General features: G+C 46.9%; 1 protein-coding gene across 1 annotated transcript in view; it reads left to right on the top strand.

The window, feature by feature from the left end:
* LOC140727667 (suppressor of tumorigenicity 14 protein homolog) overlaps nucleotides 1–19,070 on the top strand; it is a 92,389-nt gene that overhangs the window by 38,599 nt on the left and 34,720 nt on the right. The window contains exon 7 of the mRNA XM_073045306.1: nucleotides 7,768–7,993. Within this exon, the coding sequence (XP_072901407.1) occupies nucleotides 7,768–7,993 (226 nt within the window). The remainder of the gene's footprint in view (nucleotides 1–7,767; nucleotides 7,994–19,070) is intronic.

Here is a 19,070-nt window from a genome sequence, read left to right as displayed (position 1 = left end):
CTTGGAAGCGAGTAAGTGAGATTAGAAGCAACTGATAAACTGTGACTGCTTTCTAGTTACCTCAAGTTAGTTATAACATGATTTGTACAGTCTACTCAGAAAATACAGGTATACAGTACTTGACTGTAATTCTAAATGAATTCCCAGCCGTAATTCAAACATGCTAACTTTGATATAAGTGGTTTAGACATGGGAAAATGGTTACTGCATATTTTTAAATTTATTTGGAAGCCACAGAGTCATATTAATAATATGCTTAGTGATGCACCATCAATAACTCACTCTGAGACGTAAGAAGCGAGGTATCGGCTTTTATTGACTGGACAAATGAACAACACTACATCCTGGGGAAAATGAGGGAGAGCAGCAGCCCACAGTCGCCTTTATACAGGGGTCTGTGGGAGGAGTCACAGGATCAGTCAGCGGGGGGGGGTCTGTGGGAGGAGCCACAGGAGCAGTCAGCGGGGGGGGGGGTCTGTGGGAGGAGTCACAGGATCAGTCAGCGGGGGGGGTCTGTGGGAGGAGCCACAGGAGCAGTCAGCGGGGGGGGGTCTGTGGGAGGAGCCACAGGAGCAGTCAGCAGGGGTCTGTGGGAGGGGCCACAGGAGCAGTCAGCAGGGGTCTGTGGGAGGAGCCACAGGAGCAGTCAGCGGGGGGGGGGGTCTGTGGGAGGAGCCACAGGAGCAGTCAGCAGGGTCTGTGGGAGGAGCCACAGGAGCAGTCAGCAGGGGTCTGTGGGAGGAGCCACAGGAGCAGTCAGCGGGGGTCTGTGGGAGGAGCCACAGGAGCAGTCAGCAGGGGGTCTGTGGGAGGAGCCACAGGAGCAGTCAGCAGGGGGTCTGTGGGAGGAGTCACAGGATCAGTCAGCGGGGGGGGGTCTGTGGGAGGAGTCACAGGATCAGTCAGCAGGGGTCTGTGGGAGGAGTCACAGGATCAGTCAGCGGGGGGGGGTCTGTGGGAGGAGTCACAGGATCAGTCAGCGGGGGGGGGGGTCTGTGGGCGGAGCCACAGGAGCGGTCAGCAGGGGGTCTGTGGGAGGAGCCACAGGAGCAGTCAGCAGGGGGTCTGTGGGAGGAGCCACAGGAGCAGTCAGCGGGGGTCTGTGGGAGGAGCCACAGGAGCAGTCAGCAGGGGGTCTGTGGGAGGAGCCACAGGAGCAGTCAGCAGGGGGTCTGTGGGAGGAGTCACAGGATCAGTCAGCGGGGGGGGGTCTGTAGGAGGAGCCACAGGAGCAGTCAGCAGGGGGGGGGCTGTGGGAGGAGCCACAGGAGCAGTCAGCAGGGGGTCTGTGGGAGGAGCCACAGGAGCAGTCAGCGGGGGGGGTCTGTGGGAGGAGCCACAGGAGCAGTCAGCGGGGGGGGGTCTGTGGGAGGAGTCACAGGATCAGTCAGCGGGGGGGGGTCTGTAGGAGGAGCCACAGGAGCAGTCAGCAGGGGGGGGGCTGTGGGAGGAGCCACAGGAGCAGTCAGCAGGGTCTGTGGGAGGAGCCACAGGAGCAGTCAGCAGGGGGTCTGTGGGAGGAGCCACAGGAGCAGTCAGCGGGGGGGGGGGCTGTGGGAGGAGCCACAGGAGCAGTCAGCAGGGGGGGGGCTGTGGGAGGAGCCACAGGATCAGTCAGCAGGGGGGGGGTCTGTGGGAGGAGCCACAGGAGCAGTCAGCAGGGGGGGGGGCTGTGGGAGGAGCCACAGGAGCAGTCAGCAGGGGGGGGGCTGTGGGAGGAGTCACAGGATCAGTCAGTGGGGGGGGGCTGTGGGAGGAGCCACAGGAGCAGTCAGCAGGGGGTCTGTGGGAGGAGCCACAGGAGCAGTCAGCAGGGGTCTGTGGGAGGAGCCCCAGGAGCAGTCAGCAGGGGGTCTGTGGGAGGAGCCACAGGAGCAGTCAGCAGGGGTCTGTGGGAGGAGCCACAGGAGCAGTCAGCAGGGGTCTGTGGGAGGAGCCACAGGAGCAGTCAGCAGGGGGTCTGTGGGAGGAGCCACAGGAGCAGTCAGCGGGGGGGGGTCTGTGGGAGGAGCCACAGGAGCAGTCAGCAGGGGGGGGGGGCTGTGGGAGGAGTCACAGGATCAGTCAGCGGGGGGGGCTGTGGGAGGAGCCACAGGAGCAGTCAGCAGGGGGTCTGTGGGAGGAGCCACAGGAGCAGTCAGCAGGGGTCTGTGGGAGGAGCCACAGGATCAGTCAGCGGGGGGGGGGCTGTGGGAGGAGCCACAGGAGCAGTCAGCAGGGGTCTGTGGGAGGAGCCACAGGAGCAGTCAGCAGGGGTCTGTGGGAGGAGCCACAGGAGCAGTCAGCGGGGGTCTGTGGGAGGAGCCACAGGAGCAGTCAGCAGGGGGTCTGTGGGAGGAGCCACAGGAGCAGTCAGCAGGGGTCTGTGGGAGGAGTCACAGGAGCAGTCAGCAGGGGTCTGTGGGAGGAGTCACAGGATCAGTCAGCGGGGGTCTGTGGGAGGAGTCACAGGATCAGTCAGCAGGGGTCTGTGGGAGGAGTCACAGGATCAGTCAGCAGGGGTCTGTGGGAGGAGTCACAGGAGCAGTCAGCAGGGGTCTGTGGGAGGAGTCACAGGGGCAGTCAGCGGGGGGTCTGTGGGAGGAGCCACAGGAGCAGTCAGCAGGGGGTCAGTGGGAGGAGCCACAGGAGCAGTCAGCAGGGGTCTGTGGGAGGAGTCACAGGAGCAGTCAGCAGGGGTCTGTGGGAGGAGCCACAGGAGCAGTCAGCAGGGGGTCTGTGGGAGGAGTCACAGGAGCAGTCAGCAGGGGTCTGTGGGAGGAGTCACAGGAGCAGTCAGCAGGGGTCTGTGGGAGGAGCCACAGGAGCAGTCAGCAGGGGGTCTGTGGGAGGAGTCACAGGAGCAGTCAGCAGGGGGTCTGTGGGAGGAGCCACAGGAGCTGTCAGCAGGGGTCAGTGGGAGGAGCCACAGGAGCAGTCAGCAGGGGTCTGTGGGAGGAGCCACAGGATCAGTCAGCGGGGGGGGGTCTGTGGGAGGAGCCACAGGAGCAGTCAGCGGGGGTCTGTGGGAGGAGTCACAGGAGCAGTCAGCAGGGGTCTGTGGGAGGAGCCACAGGAGCAGTCAGCAGGGGGTCTGTGGGAGGAGCCACAGGAGCAGTCAGCAGGGGGTCTGTGGGAGGAGTCACAGGGGCAGTCAGCGGGGGGTCTGTGGGAGGAGCCACAGGAGCTGTCAGCAGGGGTCTGTGGGAGGAGCCACAGGAGCTGTCAGCGGGGGGTCAGTGGGAGGAGCCACAGGAGCAGTCAGCAGGGGTCTGTGGGAGGAGCCACAGGAGCTGTCAGCAGGGGTCTGTGGGAGGAGCCACAGGAGCAGTCAGACAGGTATATGTAGTTCACCACACTTAGAAATACTGACATTTATTTCTAACCAGTAAAACAGACATTGTAATTGTGTTTTACTATTTTTGAAAGTATGTAACAAGATAAAATGGAAAAAAATAAAATTAAATATAAAAGTAGTGTTAGAAGGGCACAGTTTACAGCAGAATAACAATTTCACAACAATAAGTAAACACAAGCTGATAGCAACCAAGCAAGGCAAGTCACAGAAAATATGTAAGATCAAAGGTATTGTAATAAAAGCTTCAACAAAAGGTAAGTTTCCCATAGAAACCCTCCTTGGGCTGATAATACCGAGGGAGGCCTGGGCAGGTTTTTTAAAATTCACTCACAGGATGTGGGTGTTGCTAACAAGATCAACATTTATTACCCATTTCTAAATGAGTTTTTTGCTGGAGGTCATTCAAAGTCAGTCACGTTGCTGTGCGTATGGACTCTGACCAGGTAGGAGCGACAGATGACTTTCACTAAAAGGATTAGTGAACCTCTGAACTCTTGATAACAATCCTGAGTTACAAATTTAATGCAATTATCAGATTATTTTGTGTCACGTTGAATTACTGGTCCCGATGAAGCATACCATTAAACTAATTAAACACTAGTTTACTATTGAGCAACTGGCTACATTTTACTGTGACGGCAGCCAACATGCTGGATGTGCTCAGAACTGTGCACTGTCTTAAGTATTAGATACAGAGAGTGCACTGTTATCCCGGTTAATGTTGCCTTCTCGTCAATTCATTATAACATCCTTGGTACTTCAGCCCAGATGCCTACCACCTCCCCATTCTTGCCTCAGATTTCACTCCCCAAGGTCCTCATATCAGAAGTTGAATTTTGAGATGAGTTACCAAACACACATCTTTAACATCACAAAACTGACCAATTCCAACCTTGTTACTGGCCCACCGCTTCAAATTTCAAATTTGAATTTGATTACTCTAAAAATGTTCTGCCCATTATCAGCATTTTGCAGAGCTTGACACATACAAAGCTCTGTTCCTTGTTGCCTCAAATCACAAACAAGAGAGAATCTGCAGATGCTGGAAATCCCATCAACACGCACAAGATGCTGGAGGAACTCAGCAGGTCAGGTAGCATCTGTGGAAAAAAATACCGTCGACGTTTTGGGAGTCCTGCCAAAGGGGTTTGGCCCAAAATGTCGACTGTACTCTTTTCCAAAGATGCTGCCTGGCCTGCTGAGTTCCTGCAGCATTTTGTGTGTTTCCTGTTTTCCTGTCCCCAAACCAAATCATTGTCTGTTGTCCCTTGTCATTGCTGGCCTATGTTGGCTCCTGGTCATCTAGGATTGATTTGCAACTGGTGCTTGGATTATTATTGTCACCTGTATTGAGGGACAGTGAAAAGATTTATTAACATGCCATCCAAAGAGATCATTTTATGTACGGTGCGTAGATTAAGGAAGAACAAAATGGAAACAAAACAGAATGCAGAATATTGTGTTACACTCATGGAGAAAGTGCGGTGCACTTAACAAATAATGTGCAAGGACCAAGGTGAGATAGATTGAAAATCACGAGTTCTTCTTTACTGTACCAGAGGTCCATCCAAGAGTCTTGTAACAGGAGATAGAAGCTGTCCTTAAGTCTGGTGGTATGTGATCTGGAGTTTTTATATCTTCTGCCTGATGGAAGTGAGGGAGAAGAGATAATGACAAGGGTGGGAAGATCCTTAATTATGTTGGCTGCTTTCCCAAGGCTTTGGAAGCGTAGACAGAGTCCATGGAGAGAAGGCCAGTTTTCTTGATAGACCAGGCTCTGTTCACAATTCTGCAATTACATGCAAACTTGGACAGAGTAGTCTGTTGCATTTGTAAAAAATTCAAAATCAGAACTGGGATCAAGTTGATTATCATATGACGTGAAATTACTCATTTAACAGCAGCAGTACAGTACAAAGTCAAGGATTCAGTTTCCCAGCGGCGTGCCAAGTCCTAGTTCTAGGAGTTTGTTTTGTGTTTGAATCAGTTTGTAGCCTTGTCTTTTTACAGCCTTCTCAGCTGCACAAATGAACAATTGAACCAGAATTCTCTGTTTAACTGACTTGTTCATTCTTTGCACCACATTCGCAATAATGCCCAAAATTTGGAAAAACATCCCTAATTCCCTCCACCTCTCCTCTTCTAGACTCTCCTTAAAGCTCAGCTTGATTCACTGTCCATTGTGGTGAAGTGCTTCAACACATCTTTCAAAATGAAAGACACAATATAGAAACAGAAAATGCTGAAAATATTCAGCAAATTCTCCAATGTGGAGAAGTGTGAAATGACTCACTTTGGAAGGTCAAGATGAATGCAGAGTACAAGGATAATGGCAGGATTCTTACAGTATGGTGGAACAGAATCATCTTCGGGTTGACATCCATAGATCCCTCAAAGTTGCCTCGTAAGCTGATAGCATGGTTAAAAATGTGTATGATGTATTGACCTTTGTACGCACTTAATTAATTGGGGAATTGAGTTCAAGAACCGCAAGCAAAGTTGCAGCTCTATAAAACTGTGGTTAGATCACACTAGTAGTATTGTGTTCCGTTCTGGTCACCTCATTAGAGGAAGGGTGTGGAAGCTTTAGAGAGGGTGCAAAGGAGATTTACCAGGATGCTGTCTGGATTGGAAAGCACGGTGTATGAGGAAAGGTTGAGTGAGGTAGAGCTTTTCTCTTTGGAGTGAAATAGAATGAGAGGTGACTTGATAAGCATGTACGTGAGAGAAGCATAGAGAGAGTGGACAGCCAGCACCTTTTCCCCAAGGTGGCAATGACTAGAATGAGATTGCATAATTCTAAGGTGATTGGAGGAAAATATAGGGGGGATGTCAGAAGTAGGTTTTTTACACACAGAGTGGTAAGTGCATGGAACGAACTGCTGGGGCTGGTGGTAGAGGTAGGTACATTAGGGATGCTTAAGTTGCTGTACCATGCTGTTGCACATTCTATGTTCTGTTATACAGTATCTTTAGCAAGAGGAACAGAGTTAACACTTCAGGTCAAGTAGACTGAGAAAATGTGAAAGCAAACTAGTTTCAATTTGTAGAGAGTTTGGGGAGGACAGAACAATGAGAATATCTCTGGGCTGAGATATTGTCATGCTGAAACTGTGTTTTTGAAGCCTTCTGGTTGATGAAATGATTGAAGGCATTTCAAGAAGCTAAATCAAATGGATACGATGAAAGCTTGCAAAATGCATTGCCAAGGTATTAGAGAGAAATGAACTAAACATAGAATATTGGAGCAGCCCAGCATATCAAATAATCTTTATGGAGAAGAAATGTTTTAATATTGCAGATGGATAACATTATCATGATGGCAACACATGTAAAATACTGGAGGAACCTCCTGCATTGTGTGTGTGCTGCTTTGGATTTCCAGTATCTGCAGATTTTCTCATGTTTGTGATTATTGTAATGATCTTACTTTGGGGAAAGAAGATTACTTGAAATTGCTGAATTCTATACCAGTTCCTAAAGGCTGCAGCATACCCAGATGGAAGCCCCATTGAAACAGTGTAGAAGGCCACAGATGGAAGGGAATAGGAATGTCAATTCAAGTGACAGAAATTGAGGTTGCAACTGCAGATTGAACAAAGGTTCTCTGTGGAGTAGACGCTCAATCGACATTGATTTCTCCACTAAGGCCACCGTGTCATGACAATGAAATGTAATATAAAAACTTGGAATAACTGTAAGTGAATTGACGATTTGCCAATTAGATTTGTGTACGCTGGAAAAGGAAAGGGATGAGATAGAAATCATAGGTTAACTGCAAAGGATTAAATGTTTAAAGGGAATATGAGGGGGAACTTCTTCACTCTGAGGGTGGTGAGAGTGTGGTACAAGCTGCCAGAAGAAGTGGTGGACGTGGGTTCGATTTCAACATTTAGGAGAAGTTAAGTACATGGATGCCGGGGGTATGGTGGACTATGGTCCAGGTGCAAGTCAATGGGACTAGGCAGATAAATAGTTTGGCATAGACTAGATGGGCTGAAGGGTCTGTTTCTGTACTGTAGGGTTCTATGATTCTATCATTGGGTGTATTTAAGGCTGAGATAGATAGGTTCTTGATTTTCCAGGGCATCAAGGGGTCTGGGGAGAAGGCAGGGGAGTGGGGATGACTGGAAGAATTGGATCATCCCGTGATTGAATGGTGGAGCAGGCTCAATGGGCTGAATGGCCTACTTCTGCTCCTATATCCTGTGGTCTTAAATACAAGTTATATTTAGCAACTTGAACTTTGAGAAGTTCCTCATCTGTAGTGATTTCTCTGAAAGTGAAGTAGAAACCGTTCTGTGAATGTTGCTCTGAGGAAACTTTGCCTCTTTGGTTCAGTATTCTGCAGAGAAAATCCAGTTGATGTAAACAATGCTAATGATGAAGTGAATGTTCTAAATACCTTTGACTTGTTTGTGTCTTTTTAGGTCAATGTGTGCATCATGTTTTGTTACTGAGTGAAGAACAGACTTTTAATTCACTGGCATTAATTCAATGCAACAGAAGCAGCAGTAGCTATTGGCTGGTCCAAGGAGGGATTGGTTACTCCATCAAAGCTACAATTTCAACTCAACCTGGAGGAACCAACTGCAATGGTGTGGATGTGGCAACTTATAGTACTGGGTTTCTTGACCCAAAACAAACTGTTAGTAAGTACGTGTCATTTGGAGAACATTTTAAAGAGGTGATTTTGAAAATAGTTGTGTATCTTTTTACATTCTTCGCTCCAATATTCCTTGACTATTTCTATATTGTCTATTTTAGTATGTATTTAAATGCTTAATCTACAAATAATTTAAAACTTCACAGCTTAGAGAAAGTCCCATTTCTTTTAAGTAGCTTTCCTGAGCTCTCCAGGTGTGCCATGAAAGCCATTGTTCCCTGGGTACTTGGCAATGCCGATTCTCTTGTGTTTCTAAAAATTCTGTTCACCTGCCTTGACTGATACAATGATCCTTCCATGTGATTTGCTACAAGCAGAATGTTTACTGAAGTTATTTGAAAAAAGAAAGGAAGTCATTGAGCACTGGTCTTGAAACTAGAGAATTAATAATGGAAGATGACAAGGTGGATAATGCATTATTTTCTCTGTGAATGGGACTGAGAGGAAAAATAGATCAGCCACAATCAAATGACGGAGCTGTCTTGATGGACAAATGATCTAATTCTGCTGTGAGGTTTAATGGTCTTATGGTCTTGAGAAGGTATTGTATATGAATCATCACTGCGCATGATACAAGAAGCATCCCAGTTACGGCAGTAAAATGGGAATTGGATGTGAAAGAGGAATGTTCAATATAGGAATGGTACTGAGTGAATTATTGAAGCAGTGGGTCTGACAGGACTCTGATTCTAATGGTCTTCATTTTATGTTCTTAAAATAAGTGATAGGTAATGAATGTGTTTTTATTTTCCAAAATACTGTAGATTTGGAAAAAGGTTCTATTAGAATATAAAATGGCAAATACTGTATATACGCTTTATTCAAAAAAGGAGACAGACTTTAAGAAAAATATTAGAAGCTATTATTAAAGATGTTATATCCGGCACTTAGTTCGGGGAAAGTCAGCATGGCCTTGTGAAAGGGAAATCAACAAATTCTTTAAAGTCTAGTAAAAATGGGAAACTAGTGAATGTGCTACATGTGATTTTGCAGAAAACAATTGATAAGGGGACAGAAAATATATTGCAGAAAATATAAGTTTGTGGTGCAGGAAATAACATTATTGTTATTGGTAAGCAAATCATAAATAGATAATAGGCATGGAAGCATCTTATTCTGGTTGGTAAGTTTAATTTACGGTGTGCTTCTGGGATGATTACTGGAGCCCCAACTTTTACAATTTATATAAATGGCTTGGATGGAGGTGCTAAAGGGGTGGCTCAGTGACATACAGTTCATGTATTGCTACGATCCCAGCATCCCGGGTTCAGTACCTCTGCTATCTGTAAAGAGTTTGTACTTTCTCCCTGTGACTCCGGTGTGGAGGGCAATAGGGATGCTACGCTCCATCCTTGCATCCATATTCTAGAAATGGTCCATTTGTGGATTGCTGGCAGGCAGGGAGACCTCCAGAGTCCCTGATGGCTATAGCTGTGAGAAGTGCGTCCAGCTGCAGCTTCTAAGTAACTGGGGCTGGAGCTGGATAAACCCTGAATCATTCTGGAGGCTGAGGGATACGTGAAGTTGGATACACACAAGGTGCAGGATGCAGGTAACTGGGTGACTGTCAGGAGGGAAGGGAGATAGACAGCCAGTGCAGAGTACCCCCGCCCCCGCCCCCACAATAACAGGTATACCACTTTGGTTTCTGTTAGAGCAGATGACCTAGCAGAAGAAAGCTACAGCGGTTACGTCTCTGGTTCAGTAGCTCAGGAGGGAAGGAGGGGAAAGCAGATGAGCTGTACTGATAGGGGATTCATCGGTTAGGGGAACCAACTGGAGGCTCTGCAGATGGGAACAATATTCCAGGATGCTATGTTGCTTCCTGGTGACCAGGTTCATGGACATCTAGGATCGAGTCCAGAACATTCTTAGTGGAAGGGTGAACAGCCAGAGGTTGTGGTTGACAGTGATACCAATGATATGGGTATGAAGGGTGACAAGGTCCTGCAAAGTGAGTTCAGGGAGTTAGGTGCTAAATTAAAGGACAAGAGTTCCAGGGTTGTAATCTTAGGATTGCTACTCTTGCCACGTACTACTGAGGCCAGAACGAGGATGATCATACAGGTTCGCACAGGACAAGGTGCAGGAGGGAGTTTTTCAGATTTTTGGATCATTGGGCTCTGCTTCAGAAAAGCTGTGAACTGTACAAATGGGACAGTTTGACCTGAACTGAAGGGGGACTGATATCCTATTAGGAAGGCTTTCTCCTGCTGCACAGGGACGTTTGAACTAGTGGTGCAAAGTGATGGGAACTAGAGCGCCAGAGCAAATAGTGGAGAGGTTGTGGGGAAAGATCATATACCACACCCCCATTTCCTCATCCTCTGAGTCAGTATAACATTTAGTGGTTGAGTTCCCTTCAGCTTTCTCCATTGATTGTCTTTCGGCTCTCCCTTGTCACCACAGAGTCCTTCATTTAGGTGTAGGGTCCACGTCAGGTTCTGGGTCAACACGTAACTCTTGTCCTAGAGGTAAAAGGTAGTTCCGATGGAGAACTTTGACAGGTTCATTCCAGCCTTCTGGCTTCACATGAGAAACTGGAGCATTTGGCATCGACTCTCCACTACATAAGGCATAGCCAGCCAGCAATCAGCCATCTTATGTTCCCCTGGTAGCCCCAAGTTCTGTCTCCAGGCATCATTTGGGAGAACCTAATCTTTTGATCATTACTCCTCTTATTTCCTTGATTCTACTTGGCAACAGAGACATCTGCTAGTTTATACGCCTTTTGCAGTTCCCTCCTCATGTCAGACACATATTTCAGATCGGTGTTCTGTGGCAAGTCTTCCCCATCAGTCCCAAAACAGAGGTCTACAGGCAACCTTACTTCACGCCCAATCAAATAGTGTGGCGAGTATCTAGTAGCTTGGTTCTGTGTACAGTTGTAGCAGTAGACCAGATGCCCAATATGCTGACTCCATTTGTTCTTCTTGTTGATCTCCAGTGTTTTGAGCATGTCTAGCAAGGTCCAGTTGAACCTCTCAGGCTAGGGATCACCCTGAGGATAATACGGCATAGTTCTCAACTTCTCGACTCCAAGCATGCTCAGTAACTCATAGATGAGCCTACTCTCAAAGTCCCTTCCCTGATTGCTATATATCCACCTGGGAAGGCTATAATGAACAAAATACTCTTTCTGTAAAACTTTGGCCACAGTGGACGCCCTCTGATCCTTTGTAGGGAAAGCTTGAGTATATCTAGCACAGTGATCAGGAATAACCAAAACATACACTGAGATGTTGGAATCAGGCTCTATGGAGAGGATATCCATACATACTAGATCAAGCACTCAGTAAACGAGACAAAGGAGTAGCCCCAATAGGCAGCATCTTCCTCCAAATACACTGAATGCACAACTTACAGTGCACTTCGACCTCGGGCTTCATTCAGGGCCAACAGAACCAATCTCGGACCAATCCGTAGGTCTTGTCAAACCCAAAATGACCCGAATCACCACGAAGTGACTTCAGCACAATCCTCCAATACTTCTCAGGCAGAACCAGGTACTTCTTCAGGCCGAGGCCTGTCTGGAGGAGACATGACCCAGTAGAGATCCTGGTTCCTCAACTCCAGTTTGTTCCATTCTCTCAGCAGTAGAGATATGGCAGGGTGTTTCATCTTTTCAACTTGGGCCATATCCCCTTCTTCAGCAGTTATCGAAACAGTACCTATACAAGAGTCATCTCACTGAGCGGTGCCCACTTTCCCAGGACTCAATGCAGGCAACTGTTTCATATTCAGAGCAGTCAAGTTGCAGTAAGCTTGCGGAATGGCACAACCAGAATCTCCCAGATAATCCACAGCTCTGCCCTGCCCCGAACTGGCCTATGATTTCCCCATGGTGGAAAACTGGCACATTGCTTTAGCTTCAGATGCAGGAATGCTCTCCCACTCTTCATCCAGTTCCAACTCTTCATGCACATGTTGGGACAAAGCATCCACATCACTGTTCCAGCTCCCAGGCCAGTACTTCAAGCTAAAATCATGGGCAGACAATGCTGCTGTCCAATTTCGCTGAGGTCAGGATATAAGTCAACAGATTGTTGTCAGTCCTCACCCTCACCTTGAACTTAGCACCATATAGATAATCACTTATCCACCACAGCCCATTTCAATGCAAAAAAACCTCTAATTTGTGTGTGGGCTAATTTCGCTTGAAGGGTGACAGATTCAGGCTGACAAAGCGACGATCTCAACCCTGTGCCCTGATCCAGATATAGAACTCCCGGCTGGCATCTGTATGCAATACATATAGCAGTTAGGGATTCGCAGACGCCAACAAAGGTGCTTTCATCAGAAGCTGCTTCAACAACTGAAAGGCCTCTTCACATTTTGGATCCCATCTTGCTCCAAACAACTAAGATAAACTACCTTCTTCTCCTTCTGTTCTCCTCCCTTTCTTCTGCAAGGGAGAGTAACTGCACAGAAGATGATTCAAAGGGTGACTCACTTTGGAGTAGTCCTTCACGAACTTTGTGAAGTGATCAGATCTGTGTACCCACAAAATCCAAGAAACGCGTGTAGAGCACTCTCATTTTTGGGCCTTGGCAATGTGGTCACTGCGTCTATCTTAGACAGATCTGTAGCTACTCCATTCTGTGAGACTGTGTGCCCAACATAGCTGGCAGATGTCTTGCTGAACGGTCACTTGTCCAGTAACAGTTTTAACCCTTCAGCTTTCAGGTGACTTTACACCTTCCGTAACTTCACCTCATGCTCTTCCAGGGTGGTCCTGACCCAAATGCTATGAGATCATCCAAGTACACCAATACCTCAAGCGAATTCATATCCCCCACCGTTTTCTCCATGACACGCTGGAAAGTAGCAGGTGCTCCTGATATTCCCTGGAGCATCCTTACAAACTGAAAGAATCCAAGTGGACATATGAATTCCGTCTTCTCTTTACCAGCCTCACTCATGGGTATCTGATAATACCCGTTCCTTAGGTCCAGCACACTGAACCACTTCACTCCACTCAGGCAGGCCAGCGTGTCCTCGATCTATGGAGCCGTATACTTGTCGGAGACTCTGCATCTGTTCAGTGTCTGATAGTCAACTCACATTCGTACCTTGCCACCTTCCCATTCTTCTTTCTCACCACCACTATGGGGGACGCATAGGGACTGGACTCAGTGATAATACCAGCTTCCTTCAACTTCAGCAGATGCTGCCAAATGTCCTCCACCTCTGCCGTGCTAGTCGCCAAGACCTTTCTCTGAGAAGGGTGTCCTCTGTATCTCGGAAGGCGTGGCAAGTGCTCTTGGAACAATCCACATCAAACTCCTCAGTGGAAAAAACTTCAACGTCTTCAAGCTCCAACAGCTTCTCCATCAGTCTCTTTTTCCAACCTCCAGGTACCGGGGAGTCACCAAAATTGGATGACTTGGTTGTCAACTTTCCCTTCTGAGGAGATGGTCTCTCTCCTGCTTTTCTCACAGGAAAACTAGATATTAAAGTCACCGAAAAAAGATGTGCCATCAGCATTCCCCGCCTGAGGGCGACCTCCCTCGCCAATGTGTTCCTGACAATCACTGTCATCCTGTTTACCTGTACAGCTGATGGCTTCTGCTGTTCGTGCCTCACCAGTAGCCCAGCAAGTAAGCGTGACTCCTCTTTGTGGTCTTCTGGAGCATCCACCAGGAGGGCCTTGGCATCAGGCATTCTGGGAAATTTGGGGTTTCCCATCACTCTAGCTACTTCCCCAGGCCGTGGCGTGAGAATTTTGGACTGGGTGCACCACACAGTTCCTCCTTTGTGCTCATCAACCAGCCTAGGATGAGCTTGCACTTCCTCAAAAACAACTCTGAATGGACAAGGTTTTCAGAAAGCTCTCTCCAGTTCTCTCCTTGCAGGTTCCCAATAGCTTAAAGTATCAAAGACCTCAGCTATTACCTCATTTACCTTCGGAAACACCAGCTGCAACAACAAGTAACCATCATACTGGTAGTCATCAGCACCAAGGCCCCAGAACTCCAGAGCACTGAGTGGCGTCCATGGTAAATGTGTCAAAGGCAGGTTGTAGAAGGCTCTGTACAGCAGAGTAACCTGAGAGCATGTGTCAAGTTTGGCTCTAGCGTAAATACCCTCAAACCATTGCGATACAATGGAGTCTGGCTCCACTAAGCCTTAAGGATTAGGGTTTTGCACTTTAGTGTTTTCCTTGATACATTCTTAGGAGGTTAGATAATGTTGATCCATTGTTTAAGAAAGGCTCTAAGAATAAAACAGGAAATTATAGGCTGGTGAGCCGGACATCAGTAGTGGGTAGGTTATTGGAAAGTGTTCTAAGGGACTGGATGCATGAATATTTGGATAAACAGAGACTAATTAGTGACAGTCAAAATGGCTTTATGTGCAGTAGGTTGTGTCTAACCAATTTTATAGAGTTTTCCAGGAGAGTTGATGAAGACGAACAAAATGTTATCCACATGGACTTTTGCAATCCCTTTGACAAGATCCCGCATTGGAAGTTGCTTGGCATTCAGAATGAGGTAGTAAATTGGATTAGATACCAGCTTCACAGGAGGAGCAGACAGTGGTAGTAGGTGGTTGCTTCACTGATTAGAGACCTGTGACTAGTGGTGTGCTGCAAGGCAGGAATCAGTGCCAGGTCTGTTGTTGTTTGTCATCTATTTCAACCACCTGGAAGATAATGTGGTAAACTGGTTCAGCAAATTTGCTGATGACACCAAGATTGGGAGTGTAGTATACAGCAAGGAAGACCGTCAAAGTTTCCAGCAGGATCTGGACTAGCTGAGAGGTTGGGCCTGAAAAATGACAGATGGAATTTAATGCAGATAAGTGTGAGGTATTGCACTTTGGTAGGACAAACCAGGGTAGAACTTACAAGGTAAGCAGTAGGGCACTGAGGAGTCAGTAGGGCCTGTGTCTGTGCTGCAGTGTTTTATGACTCTAAGTCTCCAAATGTTAATCCTGCCATGGACCCCTGCCTCCTAAGAATATCTCTGATACCATGGTTGAACCAGAGATTCATAGTTAGCTTGGGGCCAGCAATCCAAGAACTTACAAGAAGTTCAGATACGATCTACAGAAGGCCATTGTGACAGCAAAAGGGCAGTTCCTTGTGAAATTTCAGACACAAGCACATCAGCTGTGGCAAAGTTTGCAAGCCATTATTTCCTGTAAGGCAAAATCTAACAACATAACTGGTTCTTCAAAGAGTTTAATCCTTTGCATGCACACTTTGAAAGGGAGAATAAAACTACACCTGTGGAATCCTGAAAGTATGTGACCTCTGAACAGTACTGTATACAATCCCCTTCTCTGAGGCCATGTCAGAATATCCTTCAGGAAGGTGAACCCTCAAAAGATGTCAGGATCTATTGGTATGCCTGTCAGGGTACTGAAAGCCTGTGCCGACCAACTGGCTGGAATGTTCAAGGGCATCTCTAATCTGTCACTGCTGCAGGCATAGCTTCCTATCTGCTCTCAAAAGGGGACCAATCATAGCAGTGGTCAAAAAGAGCAGGACAAGTTGCCACGACAACTATCATCCAGTAGCACTCACAGCTACAGTGATAAGACACGTTGAGAGGCTGGTGATGGCCAGAATTAACTCCTGCCTGATCCAGGACCTGGACCCACAGCAATTTGCCTATAGCCACAACAGGTCCACAGTGTTCACAAGATCTCTACTAGGCTTTGGACCACCTGAATAACTGCAATGCTGCTTTATCAGGCTGCTTTACTTCCAATCACCAAAAATTGAGCCTCTTTACCTCCCTCCACATCTAGATTCTTGAACTTCTCATGACAGACCACAGTCAGTACTGTACAGATTGGTGATAACATCTCTTCCTTCCTGATGAGTCAACCACAGGAATACCTCAAGGATGTGTACTTAGCCTGCTGTTTACTTTCTCTGCACTCATGATGTGTAGCTGGTTGAGTGTTGTAGCAACAACAGCCTTGCACCCAGCATCAGCAGGGTCAAGTCATTTATTGTAGTCTTCAGACAGGGGAAGTCAGGGGAACACATAACACTCCTTATTGAGGGGTCAGTGGTGGAAAGAATGAGCAGCTTCAGATTCCAGGGTCGATATTTCTGAAGGTCTATCCTGCACCCAACATATTAGTGCAATTAGGAACAAGGTGTGCCAGCAGCTATACTTAACTGGGAGTCTGAGGAGACATGGTATGCCACCGACACCTGCAGCAAATTTCTTCAGATGTACGGTGGGGAGGATTCTGACTGGTTGTGTCACTGCCCAGTATGGAAACACCTATGCATAGGATCATAAGAAGCTTCAGGGGCTTGTAGACTCTGTCTGCTCCATCACGGGCATAAGCCTTCCCATCATCAAGTAAAACTTCAAAAGGTGGTGCCTCAAGAAGGTCGCATCCATCATTAAGGACCCTCACCAGCCAAGACAGATCATCTTCTCATTACTACCCTCAGGAAGCGGGTACAGGAGACTGGAGACCCAAACTCAACATCGGGCAGAACTCAAGCTTTTTACCCCTCTGCCATCAGATTTCTGAAGGGTTCATTGCCACTCTCTGGGCATTTCTTTTTGCATTGTTTTATTTTATTGAAATTTTAGTAATTTGTTATTCCTATACTGTTGCCACAAAACAACGAATTTCATGACTTATTTCAGTGACAATATATCTGATTGGCTTATTGCCTCCTGGAGATACAGGTGCCTTTCCATGTCTCTCCATCTGTCGGCAGAAAACCACTAAAATAAATTGTCGTCCATCACACAATGGTGGGATGGTAAAATTGCAATCCCACATCCATATTCAAGTGAAACCCTTTTTTACTGGGCGTCTCTGGAATTATGGCTTATTAGCCCCCCGCTAACAGCCACTGGACTCCGCAACGAGAAGCCCACCTTTTCCAGGCTCCGTACGTCTAGAGTGTATACAACTTTGGTCCTGCTAAACCTGTGAGGTTGGGATATTTCGCCCACCCAGAACCCGTTTTGTGTGAATGCTGTGTGATTTACTGCACCCACCTCCCGCTATTGTCCATTGACAAGAAATACCAGATTATACACTGCATACAATTATAAAGAAAGTGTATTTATGAATGGTAACTTAGCCAAAGAGCTATTAAAGAAAAGAAAGAAAAAGGGCCCATTAAAATGAAACAGTCAAATGTGCACTTAAGTTGGAGCTGATCTTGAAGTTGTCTGTAACTCATGCGCTGGACCTTCAGTCAGCCTGAAAGCACACACCACCTTCTGAATGCCACTCAACATCAGTCTGGAACTAACAGGATCTCCCATGAGAATATTGGTCTATCTTTCTTGAAGCCATTCATCTGCACAAAGCACCTTGTGCAACAGGGACAGCATCCTCAGACGCCTTCGCCCAGCAAAACCCAAAATGACCTCAACCCACACCAGTGTCCGTCACAAAACATCTCCACCCATTGTTCTCTAGAACCTTCTCCCAATTCCACCACCTGACTGGCTGACACTACATTCCTAAGTTGAACAACAAAGCCCCTTATCTCAGCTCAAACCCAAAGAGGCTGAAAGCAGAACAGACTGCTGTTGCGGAACTGCTAAAATGAAATACCTACAGCATAGCAGTGAAAATCTTAACCAGGGCGTTACACAAGCATGAGCCATCTTAATTTCTGACAAGTGCAAGAGAATGGAGTTATACTAAACATTTAGAAATATGATTCCTATAAAAGTACAAGGTCCATTTAAACTGTCAAGTTCTTGGAGAGGTTACAAAAGAAAGTGACCATAATTATGCAATGAATGCAGAACTTTATTTCAGTGGAGTGAATGAAGAAAACCAAATTTTTCTTCTTTCAGTGAAGAAAGCTGAAAGAAGAGCTAGTCACCATGTTCAAAGAAAGGAGCGAATTTGATAGAATTAACACAGAGAGATTGAATCCAGTGATAGTCGTTTATAATCAACTGTCAGAGATTTGTAATTTGCAAAAGAAGTTTAAATTCAAATTTAATTATCTTTCAACCATACGTGAATGCAGCCAAACAAACCGGCACTCCTTCAGGACCAAGGTGCAAAACACAGTAACAACAATCACACACAGCACAAAGCACAAATAGCACGTATACACAAAATATACACAAAAAATACAATACTCTGCAAAAGTCTTAGGCACCTTAGATCTTTTATATAGCTTGAGATGGTATGACCTCCACAGAGCCCTGATCTGAACTTCATCGAGGCTGTCCGGGATTAACTGAAGAGACAGAAGCAGCAAGACAGCCAAGTACTGCAGAAGAGCTGTGGCAAGTTCTCCAAGATGCTTGGAACAACCTACCAGCCAATTTTCTTATAAAACGGCACAACAGTGTACCGAAGACAATTGATGCAGTTTTAACAGCAGATATTGATTTGATTTAGGTTTTTTTTATTGTTTATTGCTCTTTATAGGATTTTTGATAATCAGAAACTTTTAATTTCATTATTTTTGAAAGTATCTTCGCTTTACAGAATTTTTTTACATGTGCCTAAAACTTTTGCACAGTGCTGTGTATGCAGTCAAAGCTCCTGAGTGACACGTCCTGTAAATCGATGGTGCGTGGGTATTGATAAGCAGTTCTCAGCAGTCCTCAGACAAACGTATGCATGCACGCAATCCAGCTGGACTTCCACTGAGCAAACACCGGAAAGCAGCGCCAATGGGAGAGTCCAGATGCAAACCTGGCATGGAAGACATGCCGCACTACCTCCTGCGTCTCCCCTCCTGGACTGCTGCAACAAGCAAGCCCATGGCCTGAGGCCTGGTCCTCACTGCAACCAGGGCTCTGTGGCTCCCTTGCCATCGGTGTCAGCAATTAACCAAAGCACCAGACGTGCAGTATTTGACATCACCAATGTCCAGTGGACTCTTGTGATCACAGGGAAAACCATCCAAGACACTCACTGGCTGTTAGACTGAACATCACCTTTGCACAGCGACCGCCTCTCCACAGCAGGCAGTGACATGGTCCTTAGCAACTCCAGCCCCTCTGCCATCGAGGAACTCGCTGATGGGGTGGACCTGCGGTACTTGCAGTTATTAATGTCCAGGAATGTTTTGCGATCATAGAAACAACATTTGAAAAAGAC

This window comes from Hemitrygon akajei, chromosome 5 (genome assembly GCF_048418815.1).
Source record: "Hemitrygon akajei chromosome 5, sHemAka1.3, whole genome shotgun sequence".
In the NCBI taxonomy this organism is placed as follows: Eukaryota; Metazoa; Chordata; class Chondrichthyes; order Myliobatiformes; family Dasyatidae; genus Hemitrygon; species Hemitrygon akajei.
Note: the sequence above shows the minus strand (reverse complement) of the source record. Positions and strands in the feature narration are given on the sequence as shown.